A 20,098-nucleotide genomic window follows, 5' to 3' on the forward strand; every position below is an offset into this window, starting at 1 on the left:
GCCACTGTTTCCCCATCTATTTGCCGTGAAGTAATGGGACCAGATGCCATGATCTCAGTTTTCTGAATGTTGAGCTTTAAGCCAACTTTTTCACTCTCTCTTTCACTTTCATCAAGAGGCTCTTTAGTTCTTCTTCACTTTCTGCCATAAGGGTGGTGTCATCTGCATATCTGAGGTTATTGATATTTCTCCAGGCACTCTTGATTCCAGCTTGTGCTTCTTCCAGCCCAGCATTTCTCATGATGTACTCTGCATATAAGTTAAATAAGCAGGGTGACAATATAAAGCCTTGAAATACTCCTTTTCCTATTTGAAAGTATCCCTTTCCAAATCCTTTTCCTATTTGGAAAGTATCCCAAGGAAAAGTATCCCTCATTTCAACATGACTTACCACTGTTGAAGCTGACCTTGATCCCCTCTATGAAATGGTGTTTGTCAGATTTCTCCTCTGTGACGTTTCTGTCCCCTCTTCCATGCTGTGCTCTTCTAAAGAAAGTCACTAAGTATATCTGTCTTTAAGGAGCAGAGAATTAACTGAAAAATGTTTGGAATTCTACATAGGAGAGTTGGTTTTTTTTTTTTCTCCATTTATTTCTTTAATCATTTATTTATATCAGAACTGGACTCACAGATATTTATTTTCTTATGCCTTGGGTAATAATTAAATGCTGCAATATTTATTTAGTTGTTCACATTGGGCTTCACAGCTTGGCCATTGGGAGCTTTTTCAGTTTGTCTCTTGTGTTCCTTTGACACAGTCCCCCATAATTGTGGGGTGTTTTTCTGGGTTTTGTTTGTTTTTGAGCACTTCCTTTCTTCTGACCCTGTAAGATGTTCCAGGCTCATCTTTCATATTTCTTGCCCCTGTCCTTAAATTGGCTGTTTTCTAAGAAAACTTCTTTCTGTAGGTTTTGTCCGTTTTCTTTGTTATAGTTTACGTACCATTTTGATAGCTGCTGTGCTAGGCCCTTGGCATATACTATCTTTTTTAATCCTAATATCAGAGGCATTAGGTAGCCTTTAACTTCATTTCATAAATAGAAAAAGTGAGTCTCAAAAAGGATTTACCCAGTGCTACACAGTTAAAAAAAGAGTTAGGATTCAAGCCCAAATCTGACTCCAGAGCTTGCACTCTGAACCATTACTCCACAGACCAGGCTCCCCTGTGTTCTTAGTCAGCATTAGGTGGAAGCTCTGCTATTGTAAACTGCTGTGCCATTTTGTTAGGCAGATAAGGCAGAAGCCAGCCCAGTTCTCCTCTGGGAAGATGCTGCAGGATGCCAGCCACACTGATCCCTTCCTTCTCTGAACCTCATTCACACTGAGAGTTGAAAACCTTCCCTGAATGTGGAAATTCTTTATGTGCTTTCTTGGGGTTTTCTCTGTTTATCTGCATTCCCAGATCACATTGTTAGTTCCTCCGAGAGCAAAGAAAACACACTACCAGGTAGGATTATGAAGATAAATAACTTCAGAACAGACTGTGTTACGCAACTGGCATCAAAAGCAAATATTAAAATCTGTGCCCTTCATACCTGGACAGCATAGATCTCAATGGAAGGGATGCTGCATTATTGTCATGGTTATTTTCCATTTCCTGATGGACAAGGAGCTTCTCCCTTCCTGTTGTCCTGGGCCAAGGACAGTATATAGTATGTTTTAGACTCTCAGTATACATAAGATGCTTAAGAGAAGTTCCTGGGTCCTGGACTAGACACCATTTGCTCTTGACTTATGCAGTTTAACCTGCTTTTTCCACTTAAGAAAGCAGAAGTAAGAAGTGGCCCTAGAGATAGACTGATAGCAGTGAGAAATGATAAGCCTCTGGTTCATTCAGAAACCTCACTCAAAGAGACAGTAAGAGGACAAAACTAAAAAGGAGTAAGCTTACATTGTCACCGAGAGAGGAAGAAAAATGGAAAGGGATGATAGACAGTCAGGGAGACGGGGCTGACCAGGCAGAGCTGGAATCTACAAACATGAAGTGAAAGAAAATAAATAAATCAAGGAAGAGGATCCATGATACAGAGCCTGGAAAATCTCAGGAGCTAGATATCCCTGAAGACTTGAGAGTCACTGTCCAGAATCAGTAGAACAGGGTTACTTTTCCACAAAGCACTTGAGGTGCAGTGCCCAGAGTCCACAGTAGCCATGATGCACTCTGGAGTGAGGCTGACAAAAGGCACTGGTTGGAAAATCTGCATAAAGACCAACTGAACTCAGCAACTATACCCAGCTCCCACCCCCAACTGACCCAGCTAGGAAGTAACCTCTCCAGCCTAGCAGAAGATAGGAGGATTTTTATCTAGAATGTTAAGCCATCCAGAAGGATTAAAAAGTCTTCTCTAAATAGAAGAGAGGCAAGAATATATAGGAAGGAGAAAAATCACAATTGGAAAATAAACCACTTAAGCCAGTACATAGAGTAAATTTGTGTGTGTGTGAAAGTGATGATAACTGCAATGAAGAGCAAAAGGATACATATGAAGTTGTAAATGAGATCAAAATCATAAAACGCTGGGGAGGGGAGTAAGAAAATGAAGAGTTTTTTAGGATTTGTTTGCACCTATATGACCACCCATATGATCACCAGTCTAAAGCAAGTAAATATAATAGTGGTTTAACGTACTTGAAAACAGGGTAATCACAAATGAGGAAACATTCAGTAGATTTACAAAAACCAAAAGGAAGAGAACTCAAGCATAATTCCAAAGAAAACCATCAAGCCACAAAAGGAAAAACAGAAAGAAAGGAACAAAGGAAAAATACAAAATCAACTAGAAAAGAGGATTGTAAATGGCATTAAATACATACCTCTCAATAATTACCTTAAATGTCCATGGGCTAGCTACTCCAATCAAAAGACATAGAGTGGCAGATTGTATAACAATATGCTGCCTACAAAGAAAAACTCCAATTCAAATGATACATGCACCCCAGTGTTCATAGCAGCACTATTCACAAAGCCAAGACATGGAAGCAGTCTAAATGTCAATGACAGATGAATGGATAAAGAAGATGTGGTACATGTACACAGTGGAATACTACTCAGTCATTTACACAGTGAAATAATGTCATCTATAGCAACGTGTTTGGACCTCGAGATTATTATACTAAATGAAGTAAGTCAGCAAAAGACAAATACACGCCATATGATATCCCTTATATGTGAAATCTAAAATATGATGCAAATTAACTTCAACAGACTTCCAGACATAGGAGGAAAAAAAAAAAAAACTTGTGGTTACCAAAGGGGAGAGAAAGGAGGGATAAACTAGGAGTTTGAGATTAGCAGATACATACTGCTGCTGCTGCTGCTAAGTCGCTTCAGTATGTCTGACCCTGTGTGACCCCATAGATGGCAGCCCACCAGGCTCCTCCATCCCTGGGATTCTCCAGGCAAGAACACTGGAGGGGGTTGCCATTTCCTTCTCCAATGCATGAAAGTGAAAAGTGAAAGTGAAGTCGCTCAGTCGTATCTGACTCTTAGCGACCCCATGGACTGCAGCCTACCAGGCTCCTCCGTCCATGGGATTTTCCAGGCAAGAGTACTGGAGTGGGGTGCCATTGTCTTAATAAACAACAAGGTCCTACTGTATAGCACAGGAAATTATATTCAATATTTTGTAATAAACTATAATGAATAAAAGAATATGAAAAAGAATATATATATATAGAAAACTGAATCACTTTGCTATATTCCAGAAACTAACACAACATTGTAAATTTACTATCTTTCAATTAAAAATAAAAGTTAGATCGCAGCCATTCTGACTGGCGTGAAATGGTACCTCATAGTGGTTTTGATTTGCATTTCTCTGATAATGAGTGATGTTGAGCATCTTTTCATGTGTTTGTTAGCCATCTGTATGTCTTCTTTGGAGAAATGTCTATTTAGTTCTTTGGCCCATTTTTTGATTGGGTCATTTATTTTTCTGGAGTTGAGCTGTAGGAGTTGCTTGTATATTTTTGAGATTAGTTGTTTGTCAGTTGCTTCATTTGCTATTATTCTCTCCCATTCTGAAGGCTGTTTTTCCACCTTGCTTATAATTTCCTTTGTTGTGCAGAAGCTTTTAAGTTTAATTAGGTCCCATTTGTTTATTTTTGCTTTTATTTCCAATATTCTGGGAGGTGGATCATAGAGGATCCTGTTGTGATGTATGTTGGAGAGTGTTTTGCCTATGTTCTCCTCTAGGAGTTTTATAGTTTCTGGTCTACAAGCAATAAATGCTGGAGAGGGTGTGGAGAAAAGGGAACCCTCTTACACTGTTGGTGGGAATGCAAACTAGTACAGCCACTATGGAGAACAGTGTGGAGATTCCTTAAAAAACTGGAAATAGAACTGCCTTATGACCCAGCAATCCCACTGCTGGGCATACACACTGAGGAAACCAGAATTGAAAGAGGCACGTGTACCCCAATGTTCATCGCAGCACTGTTTATAATAGCCAGGACATGGAAGCAACCTAGATGTTCACCAGCAGTCGAATGGATAAGAAAGCTGTGGTACATATACACAATGGAGTATTACTCAGCCATTAAAAAATACATTTGAATCAGTTCTAATGAGGTGGATGAAACTGGAGCCTATTATACAGAGTGAAGTGAGTCAGAAAGAAAAACACCAATACAGTATACTAATGCATATATATGGAATTTAGAAAGATGGTAACAATAACCCTGTGTATGAGACAGCAAAAGAGACACTGATGTATAAAACAGTCTTGTGGACTCTGTGGGAGAGGGAGAGGGTGGGATGATTTGGGAGAATGGCATTGAAACATGTATAATATCATATATGAAATGAGTCGCCAGTTTGGGTTCAATGCACAATACTGGATGCTTGGGGCTGGTGCACTGGGACGACCGAGAAGGATGGTATGGGGAGGGAGGAGGTAGGGAGGGTTCAGGATGGGGAACACAGGTATACCTGTGGCAGATTCATTTTGATATATGGCAAAACCAATACAATATTGTAAAGTTAAAAAATAAAATAAAAATTTTTTAAATAAATAAATAAAAAATAAAAGTTAAACCAGAATAACTCTAGGCTCTGGTTGTTAGACAGAACGAATGCTGAAAACATGTTTGAAGGAAAGTCTGTCCAATGAATAGTAACATATCCAGCCCTCTCCCCCTCTAACATCAGAACTGATTTCTAAGGTTATATCTACCACCTGCCTGGCAGGAATTTAGACAATCCCTCTTTGATGAAACTAGCCCACAGGTACTGACTGCCCACAGATACTGACATTTGGAGGTTCTCCATTGAATTAGCCAATTCACCACTACAGTACACTATGGCAGGGTCTGCCCTTCCAGAAACACAGAGCTTCCAAAGAGCTTTTTTATTCCCCTGTAAGAGAGAATGAAAGTGTTAGTCACTCAGTCAGTGTCCAACTCTTTGTGACCCTATGGGCTGTAGCTGGCCAGGTTCCTCTGTTCATGGAATTTTCCAGGTAAGAATACTGGAGTGGGAGGCCAGTGTTCCCTTCTCCAGGGAATGCTCCCAACCCAGGGATAGAACCCAGGTCTCCTGCATTGCAGGCAAATTCTTTACCATCTGAGCCACCAGGGAAGCCCCAAAGAAAGGATAGTGTGTCAATCAAAGAAGGGATGATATAAAAGAAAGGTTCAAAGAATAAGAAAAAGCTTTTGAAAATTACAGGTATGGTAGTAGAATTTTTTTTTTTTTAATCAGCAGAAATATTGGACCTTTAAAGCTGAGGTTATTTCCTGGAAAATAGAACCTAAAGAAAAAGGATTCAACATTGGAAGGGAAAAAAAGCATTTTTTACATGAAACATTTATCTATTCTATGAAAAGAAAAAAACAGTGGGCCAGAAAGGAAAAGGAAATGTAATTAAAGAGCTTGATTTCATTTACCTGTGGGCAGTATACACATAACCTTAGTAAAATAGATTCTGAATATTGATTTGACCAAAATTATATGCAAGAGTTCATACCATTGCAGAAATTCAGCGGCTAACATCTAAAGCCAATCAGAGAGAGCACAGAGCATATTTTGGGCCACAGAGAGGGAAGTACCTGAAGGAGAATCCTGGCAGATTGAAAGAGATGTGAACCACTGCTCTTCAATATAAGCTTTGGAGTATTTGATGTTTATATAGACTGTCTTCATATAAGAACAGGTAATTTCAAAATGTCAGCATGATGGAGCCATTAAGTGTTCAAATAGCTACCTGCGTACAGTAACCCCTGGAAAACATTGTAGGACAAATAATGTTTATTGAGTGGTTTTGAGTCATCAAGAAAAGGTGTGATTCTGTTCTGCTTGTTGTGCTCTAGAGAAGCAAATTAATGGGGGTTCTTATCCATCCAAATGCTGCAGGCTTTAGTTGTTTGAGGAGAGTCCTGATGTGGACTCTCCTGCTGTCCGGAAGTGGGGGAGATTTTACGTGCTTTCTTCCTCATGTCCCATACAGCTCAGCCTGTGTCCAGGAGAATCTGGACTGATTGGCCACTGACTGACTTGCTGATAATCCACAGCAGTTTTGGGTCTGCCAAACTCCTTTCCAGTAGGTGAGGCTAAGCCTCCCCCTGGTCTCCCATAAGCCCCTTGTCCTTGGATGGTTGCCTTGAGGTTAGTTAGGGAAATTCACTGGCCCCAGAGCAGGCTGTCCTGCAGCAGAAATTAACCTCCCCAGGCCCAGGGGCTACAGTGGGGAGTGGGACGGAGACAGGAAATAGAAGCAGCTAAGTGGGCAGAATTTAGTGTCTCCTCAGACATGGAAGTGTTTCCCCTACTCATTCTGATACCGCAGAGACCCCAGGGGTGCTTTTCTTGGCTGCTTTTCCCTGGTTTAACCTCAGCCAGCCAACCCAGAGAACAAATATGATGGCACTGACCCAGCTGTCAGGGGAGGCACTTCAGAGTTTGTTAGCTGGTGGTTCCTGCTATTTTCCCAGCAACCTTTCTGTTATCAGGTATTTGGGAAGATCACAGCAAGGTGTCCCAGGCTAGAATGAGGCTTTTTGTTTAAATCCTGATGTAGCAAAGACTGTTTGCCAGCGTGTTAGCACAACAGATCAATTAATGCTAAGGTATTATATTTTGACACAGCAATAAAAGGGAATGGCTGGCTGTAGTTTATCTCTCGCTGTAAACTTTGATCAAAGCTGTTAGGAGATTTTTTTTTTTTTCTCCTCAATAGAATTTGGTGAATATTAAGGACAGGCAGGTACATTTGAAAATACTGGCATTTGAAAGACAATAGTGAAAAACTTGCAGCTATAGGGGGATCCTTTGAAATCTGGAAACAGAATAGTGGACATAGAAGATACCCAAAACTTAGTTCACAGGTGGATTGTAAGGATGAGGATATACAAAGAAAGGTCGTCTTCCCCACCCTCCATTCTTTCTTGCTCCCCCAACCCCCTCCTCCTCCTGCCTCTGTCACTAAACTGCCCTGTCCACCCTGTATTTTAATAATAATAATAATACATGTGACATCACATATCAAGAAACTTGAGACTTAGAACCCTTAACTCTCTCAGTCAGCCAACTGGAATGTGGTAGAGATTGGAAACTAGGTAGCTTGACTCCAGGGCTTCTACTGTGTGCTTGGCTCATAGAGAGGGCTCAGTTATGTCAGCCCCAGCTGCTGCTGTTGCTATCAGTTTTGCAGAGAATGAACCACAGAGCAATTAAGTTGCTCAGAATCACACACTGGTCAGTGACTGTGGAGCTTATCCAGTTCTCTGATTCCAGGTCACCCCTCTCTCTGCAGTGTCAGGTTGCTCAATATATGAAGAGTTAAGTACATTAACTTCTGGAAACCTACATCCCCCTTGCAGTTTCCAAGTTCTGAATTCTCACACTGCTTGAACTTAAAAAGCTTACTTTTTAACTTTTCCGTAGAAGAGTTAAGCACTGCCAGAAGCAATGGCAAAAATAAACAATTTTTGGTTAAGATTTGTCTTCTAATGGACAGGGGAAAAAAGAACTATGTCAACTTTAGATTCAGTGTATTTCTTCTTCCCTGTTCCAATTAAAAAACAGAACAAAAAAAATATTCATTCACCAGGCAAAATTTTAATTTTAAGCCATTAATGGAGGGTGGGGGTCAGTGACTCAGTGGTTGCCTGGATGTGGCAGTTCTCTCCTCCCTCAACACTAGGACAAGAGCTCTCACTCAAGGGTAGCTGGTTCCTCAGGGCTTGAGTGAGTCGTCCATCCATTTTAGCAGTTAACCTTGGGTGAGAGGGCCATGGCTCTAACCATCAGTGTGTGGACAATGCCTGGGTGGTGGCCGCCCCCCGCCCCCGACCCCGCCTCTTGTGGAAACAACTCAGACCTCAACCTGAGCTGCAGTCAGCACACCCCTGCCTCTTCACCATCTCCAGGCACTGGGCTGGGCCCACGAATTGCCAGTTTTAGAAGGGAAAAGAGATGAGAGAGTCCATAATCTTTCTTGTTTTTTTGTTCCAACTTGGGAAAATCCTATCCTACCTTGGGAAATTCAGCTCACACATGACTACCCCCTTTGCTTCTCTCTGCGCATCCTTAAGCCAGGAATAGCCTCACGCTTCAGGAAAGTCTCAGCACACCGTTTTCCGCTCTCTGATCACCCTTGCCGTCCCCTGCCTGGTCGTGTAGGTGTGTGTGCTGTGTCATTGTCCCCATCGGAATGTAAGACTTTGAAGCTGAAGGGGGTCTTTCCCATCTTCATTTTCCTCACAATTCATGGCAGAGTGGTTTCTCTGTATTTGAGACTGAGTCCATAGTGGCTTTACTAAATTTTCAGGCAGATGCCATGTGGCAACAAGGGTTTGAAAAGATGAGGATGACTACCCACATTCTCTTTTCTAATAACAACTATCTGGTTACTGACATATTCTGTCAGAGATTCATCCTTTGATTTATAGCTTTAGTTTATTCCAAGCAAAGAACATCTAAGTTGAGGGCTGACAAACTATGGCCTATGTCTGCCTGTTCTCAAACGGCCAGTGAACAGAGATAGTTTTTGGTGGTGGTGGTGGTGGTTTAGTCGCTCAGTCGTGTCTGCCACCTTGTGACCCCATGGGCTGTAGCCTACCATGGGATTTTCCAGGCAAGCATACTGGAGTGGATTGCCACTTCCTTCTCCAAGGGATCTTCCCAACCCAAGAATCAATAGTTTTTAGTATTTTTAAAAGGGGAGGGGGGAGAAGAATAACATTTTATGACATGGTAAGATTATATTGTTTAAAATTATATGAAATTCAATTGTCTTGGTCCATGAAGAAAGTTTTATTGGAATACAGCCATACCCATTTGTCTATGTATTGTCTATGACTTGTTTTCACAAAAACAGCAGATATGAGTAGTTAACATGGAGACAGTATGTCCCACAAAGCCAAAAATATTTATTATCAGGACCTTTATAGAACAAGCAAGCCAGTGTTTGTTCTGAGTCATTCTCAGAAATGTCTGCCACCATGTGGAAGAGGAATCAGGTGCCCTTTTTGATAAAAGGGAGATGGATTGAAGGTAGAGGATGCCTGGAAGAAAAAAAAATCTGGATAAAGAAAAGGAAAAAAGGGGAGGCAGAGGTCTTCTTGGAGATGCTGGATCTCCTGGGTTGTGTGTCCACATGTGGTAAACATCTCTACACAAAGCATACCATCCTCCCGCAGAGCACCTGGATTCTCACAGCTGGTGGACGTGCTGGAGGGGTAGACCTAGTGTATTTCACACAAGCATTTACTCTCCACTAAGGGCTCTGTGTGATTCCTTTGGAGAAAATGGTGAACTAGAGAGGGTGAAATTAGGAGACTATCAGCATTCCTGATCATCCCGTGTACCAGAGCTAACTACCATCTACAGCAAGAGCTAAAGGGCTCTGTCTTGGATTCAACAAATTTGGGTGTGTATGTGTATATGAAATCTCTTTTGAGTATATCTGTCTATCTGTGTGTCTCTCTGGGGAAAATCCATTTTGGCTGAATGCCAATTAATAATCATATATGTGGGGATAACTAAACAGCTAGGATTTTCAAATAAAGATACATCAATTAGAATTTTATTTCCCAGGTGGTTCAGTGGTAAAGAATCTGCCTGCTGGGCAGGGGATGCAGGTTCTATCCCTGGGCTGGGAAGATCCTCTGAAGAGGGGAATGGCAACCCACTCCAATATTCTTGCCTGGGAAATCCCATGGACAGATGAGCCTGGCGGATTATAGTCTATGGGATTGCAAAGAGTCAGACACAACTTAGCAACTAAACAGCAAAAAAATAAAAAAAAATAACAAAGATCAGTTCAGCCCTTGGAGAGTTGGGACTACAGTTATTTAGAAATCTTTTGTCACCACCTGTAAAATAAAAAACTGGATCTATTTTATAGTGCTGCTAAGTTGCGCTGCTAAGTCACTTCAGTCGTGTCCAACTCTGTGCGACCCCAGAGATGGCAGCCCACCAGGCTCCCCTGTCCCTGGGATTCTCCAGGCAAGAACACTGGAGTGGCTTGCCATTTCCTTCAGGGATCTTTATTCAATATCTTATAAGAACCTATAATGGGGAAAAAAAAAAAGAAATCTGCTATTTTCATGTGTTTCTCTTATTTTCTTATTACAGGGTAATGCTCTATACTTCAAATCTGCCAGAAATGTTACAGTGAACATCCTCAATGAACAGACTAAAGTACTAACTCAGCTGATAACAGGTAAGAAAAGAAAGAACTCAGTAGTGCCTGGTTCGGGCTAAGCACTCAGAAAGCATTGAATGGAAGGGTGAATTAAGCACAGTGTGATGGATCTAAGAAGGAACGTCTGCTCACACATTTTACAGCCTCAGAAAAGAGAACAAAGCATGTGTTCCATGATGCTACTCAAGGGTAGAGGCTCATTCTATACACACATTTAACTTATGCAAATCTGATGATACTCATTTAGGGGGTAGGGAGGAAGAATAAACAATTTTTCATGTAGCATGGCCCCTAAACACCAGCCAGCTGCTTCAGCTGGTGCTCAGCCACAGGGAGGCTCTCTCCTCCAGTGCCGCAGGAAAAGCTGGCTGTGTTGGATTAATTGGGAGATAGCACAGCATATACAAAACCATGCACATCATACTTTATGGACTGTAAAAGGGATTTGTAGTGATAGTTTGAATCCGTGCCATATTTGCCCTACATGCTGACTTTGAACCTAGCTCCATTGCGAGATGCAGCTGTATTCCTCCCCCACCCTGAATATGTTTCTGTGGTTCCTTTTAATAGAGCAGATCTGCTTCTCACAGCCACGGAAAGCACTCAGTGGGGTTTAAGCTGCATAGTCCTGAAATTTAAACAAGGATAGGTTATTCACAATAACGACTCTAATGATGAACACGGGTCTCATGGTCACATAATGTGTTGGGTGGTATTACCCCCTCTGTAGGTTATGAACATCAGTAAACAGGATCCTCTGTGCACCCCCACAGTGGATGGGGGAAAGGGACTATGTCTGAATGGCATTGTTAGACTTCCAGACAGAAGATGCCATTTGTTTGGCTTCAGGGCTGAGAGAGAGGTATACAGATGGACATTTTGAGAAGCCAGTTGCCTGAATGTCCTGACAGATAACTGGGACTGAAACATCTGGAGCTCCACTCATCAACATGCCACAGGGAGGCAGGTGCCTTTGTGCCCAGACTCTCACTGGGGCGGGGTGGGGGTGTGTGCCTCACCCTCCCGCTGCAGGATGTGGGTGTCTGGAGGGACGCAGTCAGCCAGTAGGTGACTTGGACCAGCTCCCACTGGAGGAGCTGCTGTGGCAGAGCCCGAAATCCATAAACAACAAGCTCTCCAGCCGGCGCCCGGCTCAGTGGCCTGGCTTCTCTAACATCTGGCCCACAGTCACGATGCTAAATAATTAAATAAATAGCTTCAGTAAGCAATGATTTAAGCAGCATGTGTGAAAATTGCCTCCAGGAGGGAAATAAATCCGACCTCCAGCTCCCAGATTCCCGCGTTCAAAAGGAACTTATTTAGCCTATTGATCATTTGCCATTTATTTGCAGTGGGAGATTTGGTTGACTTGAGAGATTTTGTTTTGATAAAGCTGGAATTGGATGCATGACTGTTAGGAAGAGTCAGTCTCTCTCCCTCTCCTTCCCCACCCCTCCCCCCATCCCCACTTTTTACTTCTCTTCCAGCTCCCCTCTTTTCTCCCCTTCACCCCATTCTCCCTCCCTATCTCTCCTTCTCCCTGGTCTCCCTCTGCCTCCCCCATTTCCTCCCTCCTCTTCCCTCTTTCTCTATTTCCTTCTTTCTTCCTCCTCCTCCCTCCCCTTTCTCTCTCTCCTTTTCCTCTCCCATTGTTCTCTCACTTGTCCCTCTCTCCTCCCCATCTTCTTTCGTCTCCTCTGCTCAGGGCAGACCCCAGAGCAGAGACCCCTGTTTACTTCTTAAGGTAGGGCACAAGGTAATATCAAATGAGATGGGCCAAAAGCCAGCCTAACACCAGCTGGTAGCAACCTTTCAAGATGCCTTCTAGAGTGGATAGTGCATATGTCTAAGTAGAATCTCCAACATAGATAGCCAAGCACAGACTCCCTAAGGCTTTTCTTCAGGGTTCTCCTTTTACACTGATACACGTGGGGGAAAGCACAGAGCAGGTCCAGGAGAAAATACCTCCTAAGGCCTGTTATACTTTATGGTGTGCTTACCTGACAGCAAATGCTACCAGCTGACCCAGCAGCCAGGTTTACTAAGACAGTCCTGAGGATTCAAGAGTTCTCCTGCTTATTACCTAATGACTGTCTCAAAAGCCCAGAAGAAATTCTAGTGTTGGCAATTCAGATGATCTTTTCACAAGAAACAATGTTCTAAATGATGGTTAGGCTCCCAGGCGAGATCACAAAACACATATTTGACTCATGCCTCTGCTGGTTTAGTACTGCCTTGGTAGTAGGTGCAAAGGGGGAACCCTCTGACCTGCAGAGAGGAAAGTTGTAGAAGTCTGACACAGCATCTCACCAGAGTGGGAAAAGGCCCCGGAATGAAGGGGATGAGGAAAGAAATGAGACTTCAAGGCCCCAGGTCCTTCCAGCTTCCAGGTGGCCGTGGCAGCACTGGGACACGGCTGGCGCGCCCTGATGGAGGAGGTGAATTGAGGAGGTGCTTCACGCATAGGCCACTGTCAGCAGAAAGGGATTAACTGAAAATGAGTTTCAGGTTACAAATAGTGATCTTTTCCATCCCAGAGAGGAACAGTGAGTTTGCCAGGAGACCTCCTGAGCAGTCTCCAGCTCCATTTACTTTTCTCTGTAGAATTTTTTTTTTTTTTTTTTAAGATTTCGCCGACATCCACAGAGGTTTGGCAGCCCCAGGTGAAATCAACAACAGAACAAGCCATCTGCACCATGGAGCCAGTGGTCTCTCTGTGGGGTTTTGGCTAAAACACCAACTACTGAGCTTTATATACCCAAATGATTCTGGCCCCAGATAAAGTCCATTTTGTATTCTGAGAAGGCCTGAAAAACAAAATAACTTAATTGTCTTGTGTTCTCTGTTGGCTGTCATCTCTTCAGTACATGCACTTGCATCTCACACACCGTTAATAGGTTCAGAGAAGACTCAGCTTACACACAGGCCAGTGTTCTTGACTCCTTGGGAGTATGTCTCGTGGTCTTGCCCAAGTCCTTGAAAACACAGTCCAGGCGTTTGTGTTCCCAAGTCATTACACCATATCTGAATCAATCCAGATTGGGCAAATTGCACTCACCCTGTGCCCATGCTGAGATCATTCATTCATTCATTCATTCATTATCACTAGACCTCCTTATCTGCAGTCTTCACCCTAAAAAGAAAAAGTAACATCCTCAAAGAATTCCTAAGTAATACAGGTTTTACTGAAAGTTTTGCTGTGACCAAGAAGATAGCTGCATCTTAGCCATCCTTAAGCAGCCTAATCCCAAACCCTCATTGAACGCGTCTGTCCTTACAAGCCTCTCTCATCCTTGACTCTAGCTTCCTAAAACCTCGCATCCTCAAGAGCTCCTCTTCTCATCGCACCAGCCTCCTTTCCCTTTCCAGACAAATAAACACGCCTTTTCTGCCATGGAACGATTCTGAGGCCGCAGTTCCAGATGCAGATCTACCATTAGCTCACTTGGTGACCTTGAGGGAGCCCTTGGCTTTGCTGTCGTTTGCTTCCCAGGTGGAACTAGTAGTAAAGAACCCGCCTGCCAACGCAGGAGACACAGGAGATGGAGGTCCAGTCCCTGGGTTGGGAAGATCCCCGGGAGGAGGGTATGGCAACACTGTCCTGTGTTCTTGCCTGGAGAATCCCATGGACAGAGGAACCTGGCGGGTTAACAGTCCTTAGGGTCACAAAAGAGTCAGACACAACTGAAATGACTTAGCACACACATTCTCACATCCAGCATGATGGCAGTCAGAGAAGACGTCTTAGTCCCATGCCATTTGGAAATGTGTGCTCTGTCAGCTGTTTCAATCCCCCACACGTTAAAGAGCCTCTCCAATGTCCTTCGTTTTGTCAGAGGTCCAGCTGAATTGACATAATGATGGGAAAGAGGGAAGTTCACTCAGAGACGGTCACCCTCATTTATTTCAGTGTATTGAGAGCATTACGTTAGAAAAATGGCTGTGGTCATGACTCCAGTGGTGGTGATCATAAAAGCAGTCCCCCTACGTTTCACAGCTCTTTTGTACCTACAGAGTTCTTTGTATAAACACAGTATAAGTCAGTCATTTTAACCTTTCTTTGAAGTAGATAGAAGCGATGGTAGTAGCACAGTTTTGAAGATAAAGAAAATGAGGTTCAGAAAGATCAAATGATTTTCCCAAAGTCATGTTACCAGAAAATGAGAAAGTTGGGACATAATTTCTACCTTTTGATGGTCCTCTGATAGTGTGATAGTCTTGCCAAAGAGTAGAGGGGCAGACACCAGATATCCGGGGGCCGACCCGGCTCTATCAGCCAAGCTTTGGTGTTCTGTGTGAACAGAATTTCACAGAACATCAGCATCGGACAAGGCCACTTGGTGACCATGAAAGATAGAGACAAAACAAAAAGCAAACACAACTGTGATCATGTCTGAACACAGATTAAAAATAGAAACGTTTTTCCAAACCACAAGAATGACCAGACTATGCTCTATCCCCCTCTAATATGAGTGACTGCTGTTTATCTATTACAGTTTTAGCATTGTTCTGGTCCTCTGTCCTCTAGATAAGATTTACTAAAATGCTAATCATAAATTTACTGTCAGTTCCTGACACTATCTAATCCAGAACAAAACCCTACTTCCTAAAACCCTTCCCTCACATAACCTACCATAAAGGGCAAGATCCTATAAGTTCTTTCTTCTTGATGAGAAACTCCACAGTTCCCCATGGTGTGTGTTCTCTCTTATGGCCGTGAGCTAAAAATCCAATTTGTTCAACTCCAAGTGTATTCCTAGTGATCTTTACATGGAAGGCATTGAAGGCCCTTTCATTACTACTTTTTACTAATAAGTGACACTGTCTTGAAAAAATGACTAGAAAGAAAAATGCTATGCAGTTGGTCCTCCACATCCAGGAGTTCTGCATTCTTGTATTCACCAACTACAACTAGAAATATTTGGGAGAAAAAAAATTCCAGAAAGACCCAAAAAGCAAAACTTGAATATGCCCCCATGCTGGCAACTGTTTACATAGCATTGATATTTTATTTGCAGCTATTTACACAGCGTACATTGTATTAGGTATCCTAAATAATTCAATCATTTAAAGCATGCAGGAGAATATGTATAGGTTATATGTAAATATCACACTGTTTTATATGAGGGACTTGAGAGCATCCATGGATTTCCGTATCCAATGGTATCCTGGACCCAGTCCCTACAGATACTAAGGGAGAATTGTATCAGAATCCCCTGGGCAGTTTTGAGGAAAATATAAGCTTTCTGGGCTCTACCCTCAAATTTTTTTCTACATGAATTTCCAGACCAAAAGATAAATTCCTTTTTGATCTCAGGTAGGATCACTGAGGATGATTATACCCCTAGGTTATCCTGATGCATTTCTGCGGTCGAACTTTTTGGAACCTTCTGAACTTCTGGTATTTAGGTAGCTCCATTTCTTCAAGAATTCTAACACACTAACCTGTTCTAATTTTTCTGTAGTACCTAAGGAGAAGGCAATGGCAACCCACTCCAGTACTCTTGCCTGGAAAATCCCATGGATGGAGGAGCCTGGTAGGCTGCAGTCCATGGGGTTGCTAAGAGTTGGACACAACTGAGCGACTTCACTCTCACTTTTCCTTTCATGCATTGGAGAAGGAAATGGCAACCCACTCCAGTGTTCTTGCCTGGAGAATCCCATGGATGGGGAAGCCTGGTGGGCTGCCGTCTATGGGGTCGCACAGAGTCAGACACGACTGAAGCGACTTAGCAGCAGCAGCAGCAGCAGTAGCAGCAGCAGTAGCAGTACCTAAAACTCTCAGTGGTTTTCTGTTTGATTTACTAATACATGTTTTAATGTATATTGGCAGGTAAGTGCTGAGGGATCAGGGACTTTGTCTTCCTTTCACCACTACTATAGCCCCAGCTTCAAGCATAGCATCTGTTGTTATAGATAAGCCCTCTAAAAGTTATTTTTTATTGAGTGAAATTCCAGCATGAAAGATTCAATAGCTTTCAAGACAATTACAATATATTATAGCCTCTTCTGCTAGAAGATGAGTTATATACTTGTCTGGTGTCAAAAACAGCCAGTGGGTCAAGGGTAAAGAATGAGACAGATTTCAGCTGAATTTAAAGATGTCCTTTTATGAAAGCAGAGAACACTCACCACCTCTTGAAGAATTGGCATGTCTTTGGCCAGTTCCAGCAGTTGGGCTGGCCAAAGAAATGCCAGTCCAAGAGGTGGTGAGTGTTCTGTGCTTTCATAAAGACAAGCCAAAATCTACAATATTTGACAGTAATTTGGTGGTTAGCTGAGGGAAATCTCATTCAAGCATTAGTTTGGAGGAAGGAGCTGATGGTTTTTAAAATCAGCCGGAGAGCGTATGATTAAAAGTAATTGACAAGACATGGCTAGAGTCACGAGGCTGGTTGTCACGGCTGACTTCTGAAAACCAATCCACTTACATTAAAGTCCAATACAATCTTGTCAGATGTGTATGTTCTGCGAAAAGCTCTTTGAAATTGAATGTAGTGGGACTAATGTATTCTCTCTCTCCCTCTTCTAGGGCCAAAAGCCGTAGAAGCTTATGGCAAAAAGTTTGAGGTAAAGACGGTTTCTGGAAAATTGCTCTTCTCTGCAGATAACAATGAAGTGGTAGTAGGAGCCGAGAGATTACGAGTTTTAGGTAAGGAAACTTCAGTCATTGAACTGGTTTGATGCTACTGTGTATATTTTAGAGGCACAGTGAAATGGTGTCTAGAAGAGTGATTTAGGCCAGTTACCTATAAAGGTAATTTTACTGTCATAAAAGAGGGAAGAGGAACCTCCCAGCTCTCACCTTAAAAATTTCTCGAATCGTGAGTCTTCATGGCATGTCTGCCAACACCAAACTTCCAGTGGGGATGTGTGCTCATATCAAGAAGTGCACTAATCCTCACAGATTGACAGTCCTACAAGAAGCAGTCAAGACTTGTATACATTGTCATCATGATCACCAAACCAGGCTATAAATTAAGAATCATTTCAGAAGCTTCTGAAAAGTTGAGGTTCATGGAGCCAACTGTGACCTACTAAATTAGTAAGTCATGGTGGAAGGACCCAAGAATTTATATGTAAAAACATTTGCAGGAGTTTCTTTTTGGGTTCCACTGTTGAAATCATTGAATTTGACTGTGCACTGAAACAGTCTAGCAGGGTGTGTTAAGAATTCCATTCCTAAAGCTAACCTGGCTCTTCATTCCTGCCCTGTCACCTACTAACTGTGTGACTTTAGACAAATTAACAACATCACTGAGCCAGTTTCTTTTCTTCTCAATCGAGCTAAGAACATCTGCCTTCTCAAGTTCTCCCTAGGGTTCAATCGGATCATGTTTGATCATGTTATACACACTTATCACAGTGCCAAACACAAAATGGTGTTCATCCAGTGGTAGCTGTAGGTACTGGTGTTAATACTCATGCTGCTATTAATACTAATCCTGCTTTTCCTTCTCTTGCTCCCTAAGAGTTACTGAAACATACCAGTTAAAAGTTCAGACTCTGGAATTAACCCATCATTTTAATCCTATCTCTATCCTTTACTAGCTGCGTGAACCTAAAGCAAGGTATCTAACTTCTCTGTGCCTGTTTTGCTCACCTATAAAGTGGGGGTAATAGAAGTATCTACCTTCTGAGATTGGAAGGATTGAGTGAAATAATCTATGTAAATTTGTTGGTAAGGTGGCTAAAAAAATAGTAAGTGATCACTAAGTACTAGCTGTTATTATCTTAAATTGTTATGTTATTTTTACTTGAGCTTGTTGTTTGTTGTCAACAACAAACAACAAGCTCAAGTAAAAATAACAATAATTTAAGTTATTGAAAGAAGTTGCATCTTTCTTCTCCATTAGCTCTGTGTTCTCCTCGTCATCACCCCCACCCTCAGCCCATCAGTTTGGTCTGTCTGTCTATCTCTCTGGTATAATATACATTCACAACTAACTTTCTTGCTGGATGACTCTTAAGTTTCCATCCCCAGACCCAGCATCTTCCCTGAGTTCTAGGTCTTTTTCAACTAGATATTCTACCAAGCTCTCAAACTGTGTACATCTTGAGTGCCTAGTATAATAACACACATACAAAAGCACACAAAAACATACACCCCCTCACACCTCTATTCTCCCACTTGTATTTACCCCCTTACTTCCCCATCACTTTAACTGATCCCATTTTGCTTCCCACTGCCAGTTTCAAAACTTTAGCATCGTTCCGACCAGCCTCAGGCTCAGCAGAGTCAGAAGGTGGCCATGGCCATCCTGACAGAGCTCAGTGGCATGGGAGGGCCAGGTACAGAGGCAGTGAGCCAGGGGTGGTCTAATCACTTATCAGGTGCTCGCTGGGATGTAATCTGGAACAACTGCTTTCATCTTTCAGGGCTTTGCTTCTCTCCTGTCCATAAAATGAGAGTTGTCTAGAGCAGAAGTTTCAAGCAGTTTTTTTTTTTTTTTTTAATTTAGCAACAGAGACTTTTAAAAATAAAATTTCATACCAAACCCCAATCAATAAAATATGTAAAAGAAGAGCACTGCTCTGGGCTGTGGATGGGGCTTTTAAGGTTTAAAGGTTAAGTTGTGTAGCTTCATCATTCTCCACCCCCTTGCTGTTGGGAGGCCTCTTAGAACTTATTTATAAAGCCCTTTAAGTAGATAGCCTTTAAAAAAGATTAAAGTCTACTGACCACTTGCTATGATCCAAGTACCACACTTTGTGTGCATGATTGCCTTCAGACCTCACCAGCACCTTTTGCGGCAGGCACCCTTCTTATTACCCTCATTTTACAGAGGATGCAGCTGAACTGTTGGAAGGGGTGAGCCATAGGATTCACATACAGGTATTTAAATGCAGACTGCTTCTCATTAAAGCAGTATATTTGCTGCCTTGTCAAACTGGTCCCATGTTTAGATGAGTGAACTAAGGTGAAGAAACTTACCAAGATCAGTACCAGTAAGTGGTGTGACTGTTGTTCAAACTCTTGCCTATGAACACTATCCTCAGTGCACATGACTACACATAAATATAGCTCTAGGATCTTTGCCAACTCTTAAATGACAATTTTTCCATTATTCATAAAAATAGCACTTTCTATGTTAGTTCAAAGTTCTTGTGGGGGAAAAAAAAAAACAACACAGAAACTTTAGGTTATTTTTTTATTCAAGAGTATTTTGCTATTTCAGCTCTAAAGTATTTACCCAGGAAAAAAAGTGCTGGCATCTGATGCCACAGTCATTTCATAAAAATGGTGTTTGGCACTTCGTGTTAGTCTCTGAACCTTCATGAGTCACCCCGTTGCTTTAAAATCTGACTTTGCAAAGATACTTTAGACGTCCAAACACTGTGGTTTCATCTTTGTATATGAAATTCTCTGATGGTATTATTTAAGAACTCCTTTCCTCCATCGTGACATAAGGGTTGGAAGATGATTGTAGTATTTGATTGCTTGAAGGCAG

At 42.2% G+C, this 20,098-nt stretch overlaps 1 protein-coding gene across 4 annotated transcripts in view; it reads left to right on the top strand.

The window, feature by feature from the left end:
• The window catches only part of SGCD (sarcoglycan delta), a 1,105,251-nt gene that overhangs the window by 931,462 nt on the left and 153,691 nt on the right, over positions 1-20,098 (top strand). For all 4 annotated transcript variants that reach the window (XM_070792125.1, XM_070792124.1, XM_070792126.1 and 1 more), the window contains 2 exons: positions 10,577-10,664; positions 17,179-17,298. In XM_070792125.1, coding sequence (XP_070648226.1) covers positions 10,577-10,664; positions 17,179-17,298 — 208 coding nt within the window. The remainder of the gene's footprint in view (positions 1-10,576; positions 10,665-17,178; positions 17,299-20,098) is intronic.

The sequence above is a fragment of the Bos indicus genome, chromosome 7, assembly GCF_029378745.1.
Source record: "Bos indicus isolate NIAB-ARS_2022 breed Sahiwal x Tharparkar chromosome 7, NIAB-ARS_B.indTharparkar_mat_pri_1.0, whole genome shotgun sequence".
Lineage (NCBI taxonomy): Eukaryota > Metazoa > Chordata > Mammalia > Artiodactyla > Bovidae > Bos > Bos indicus.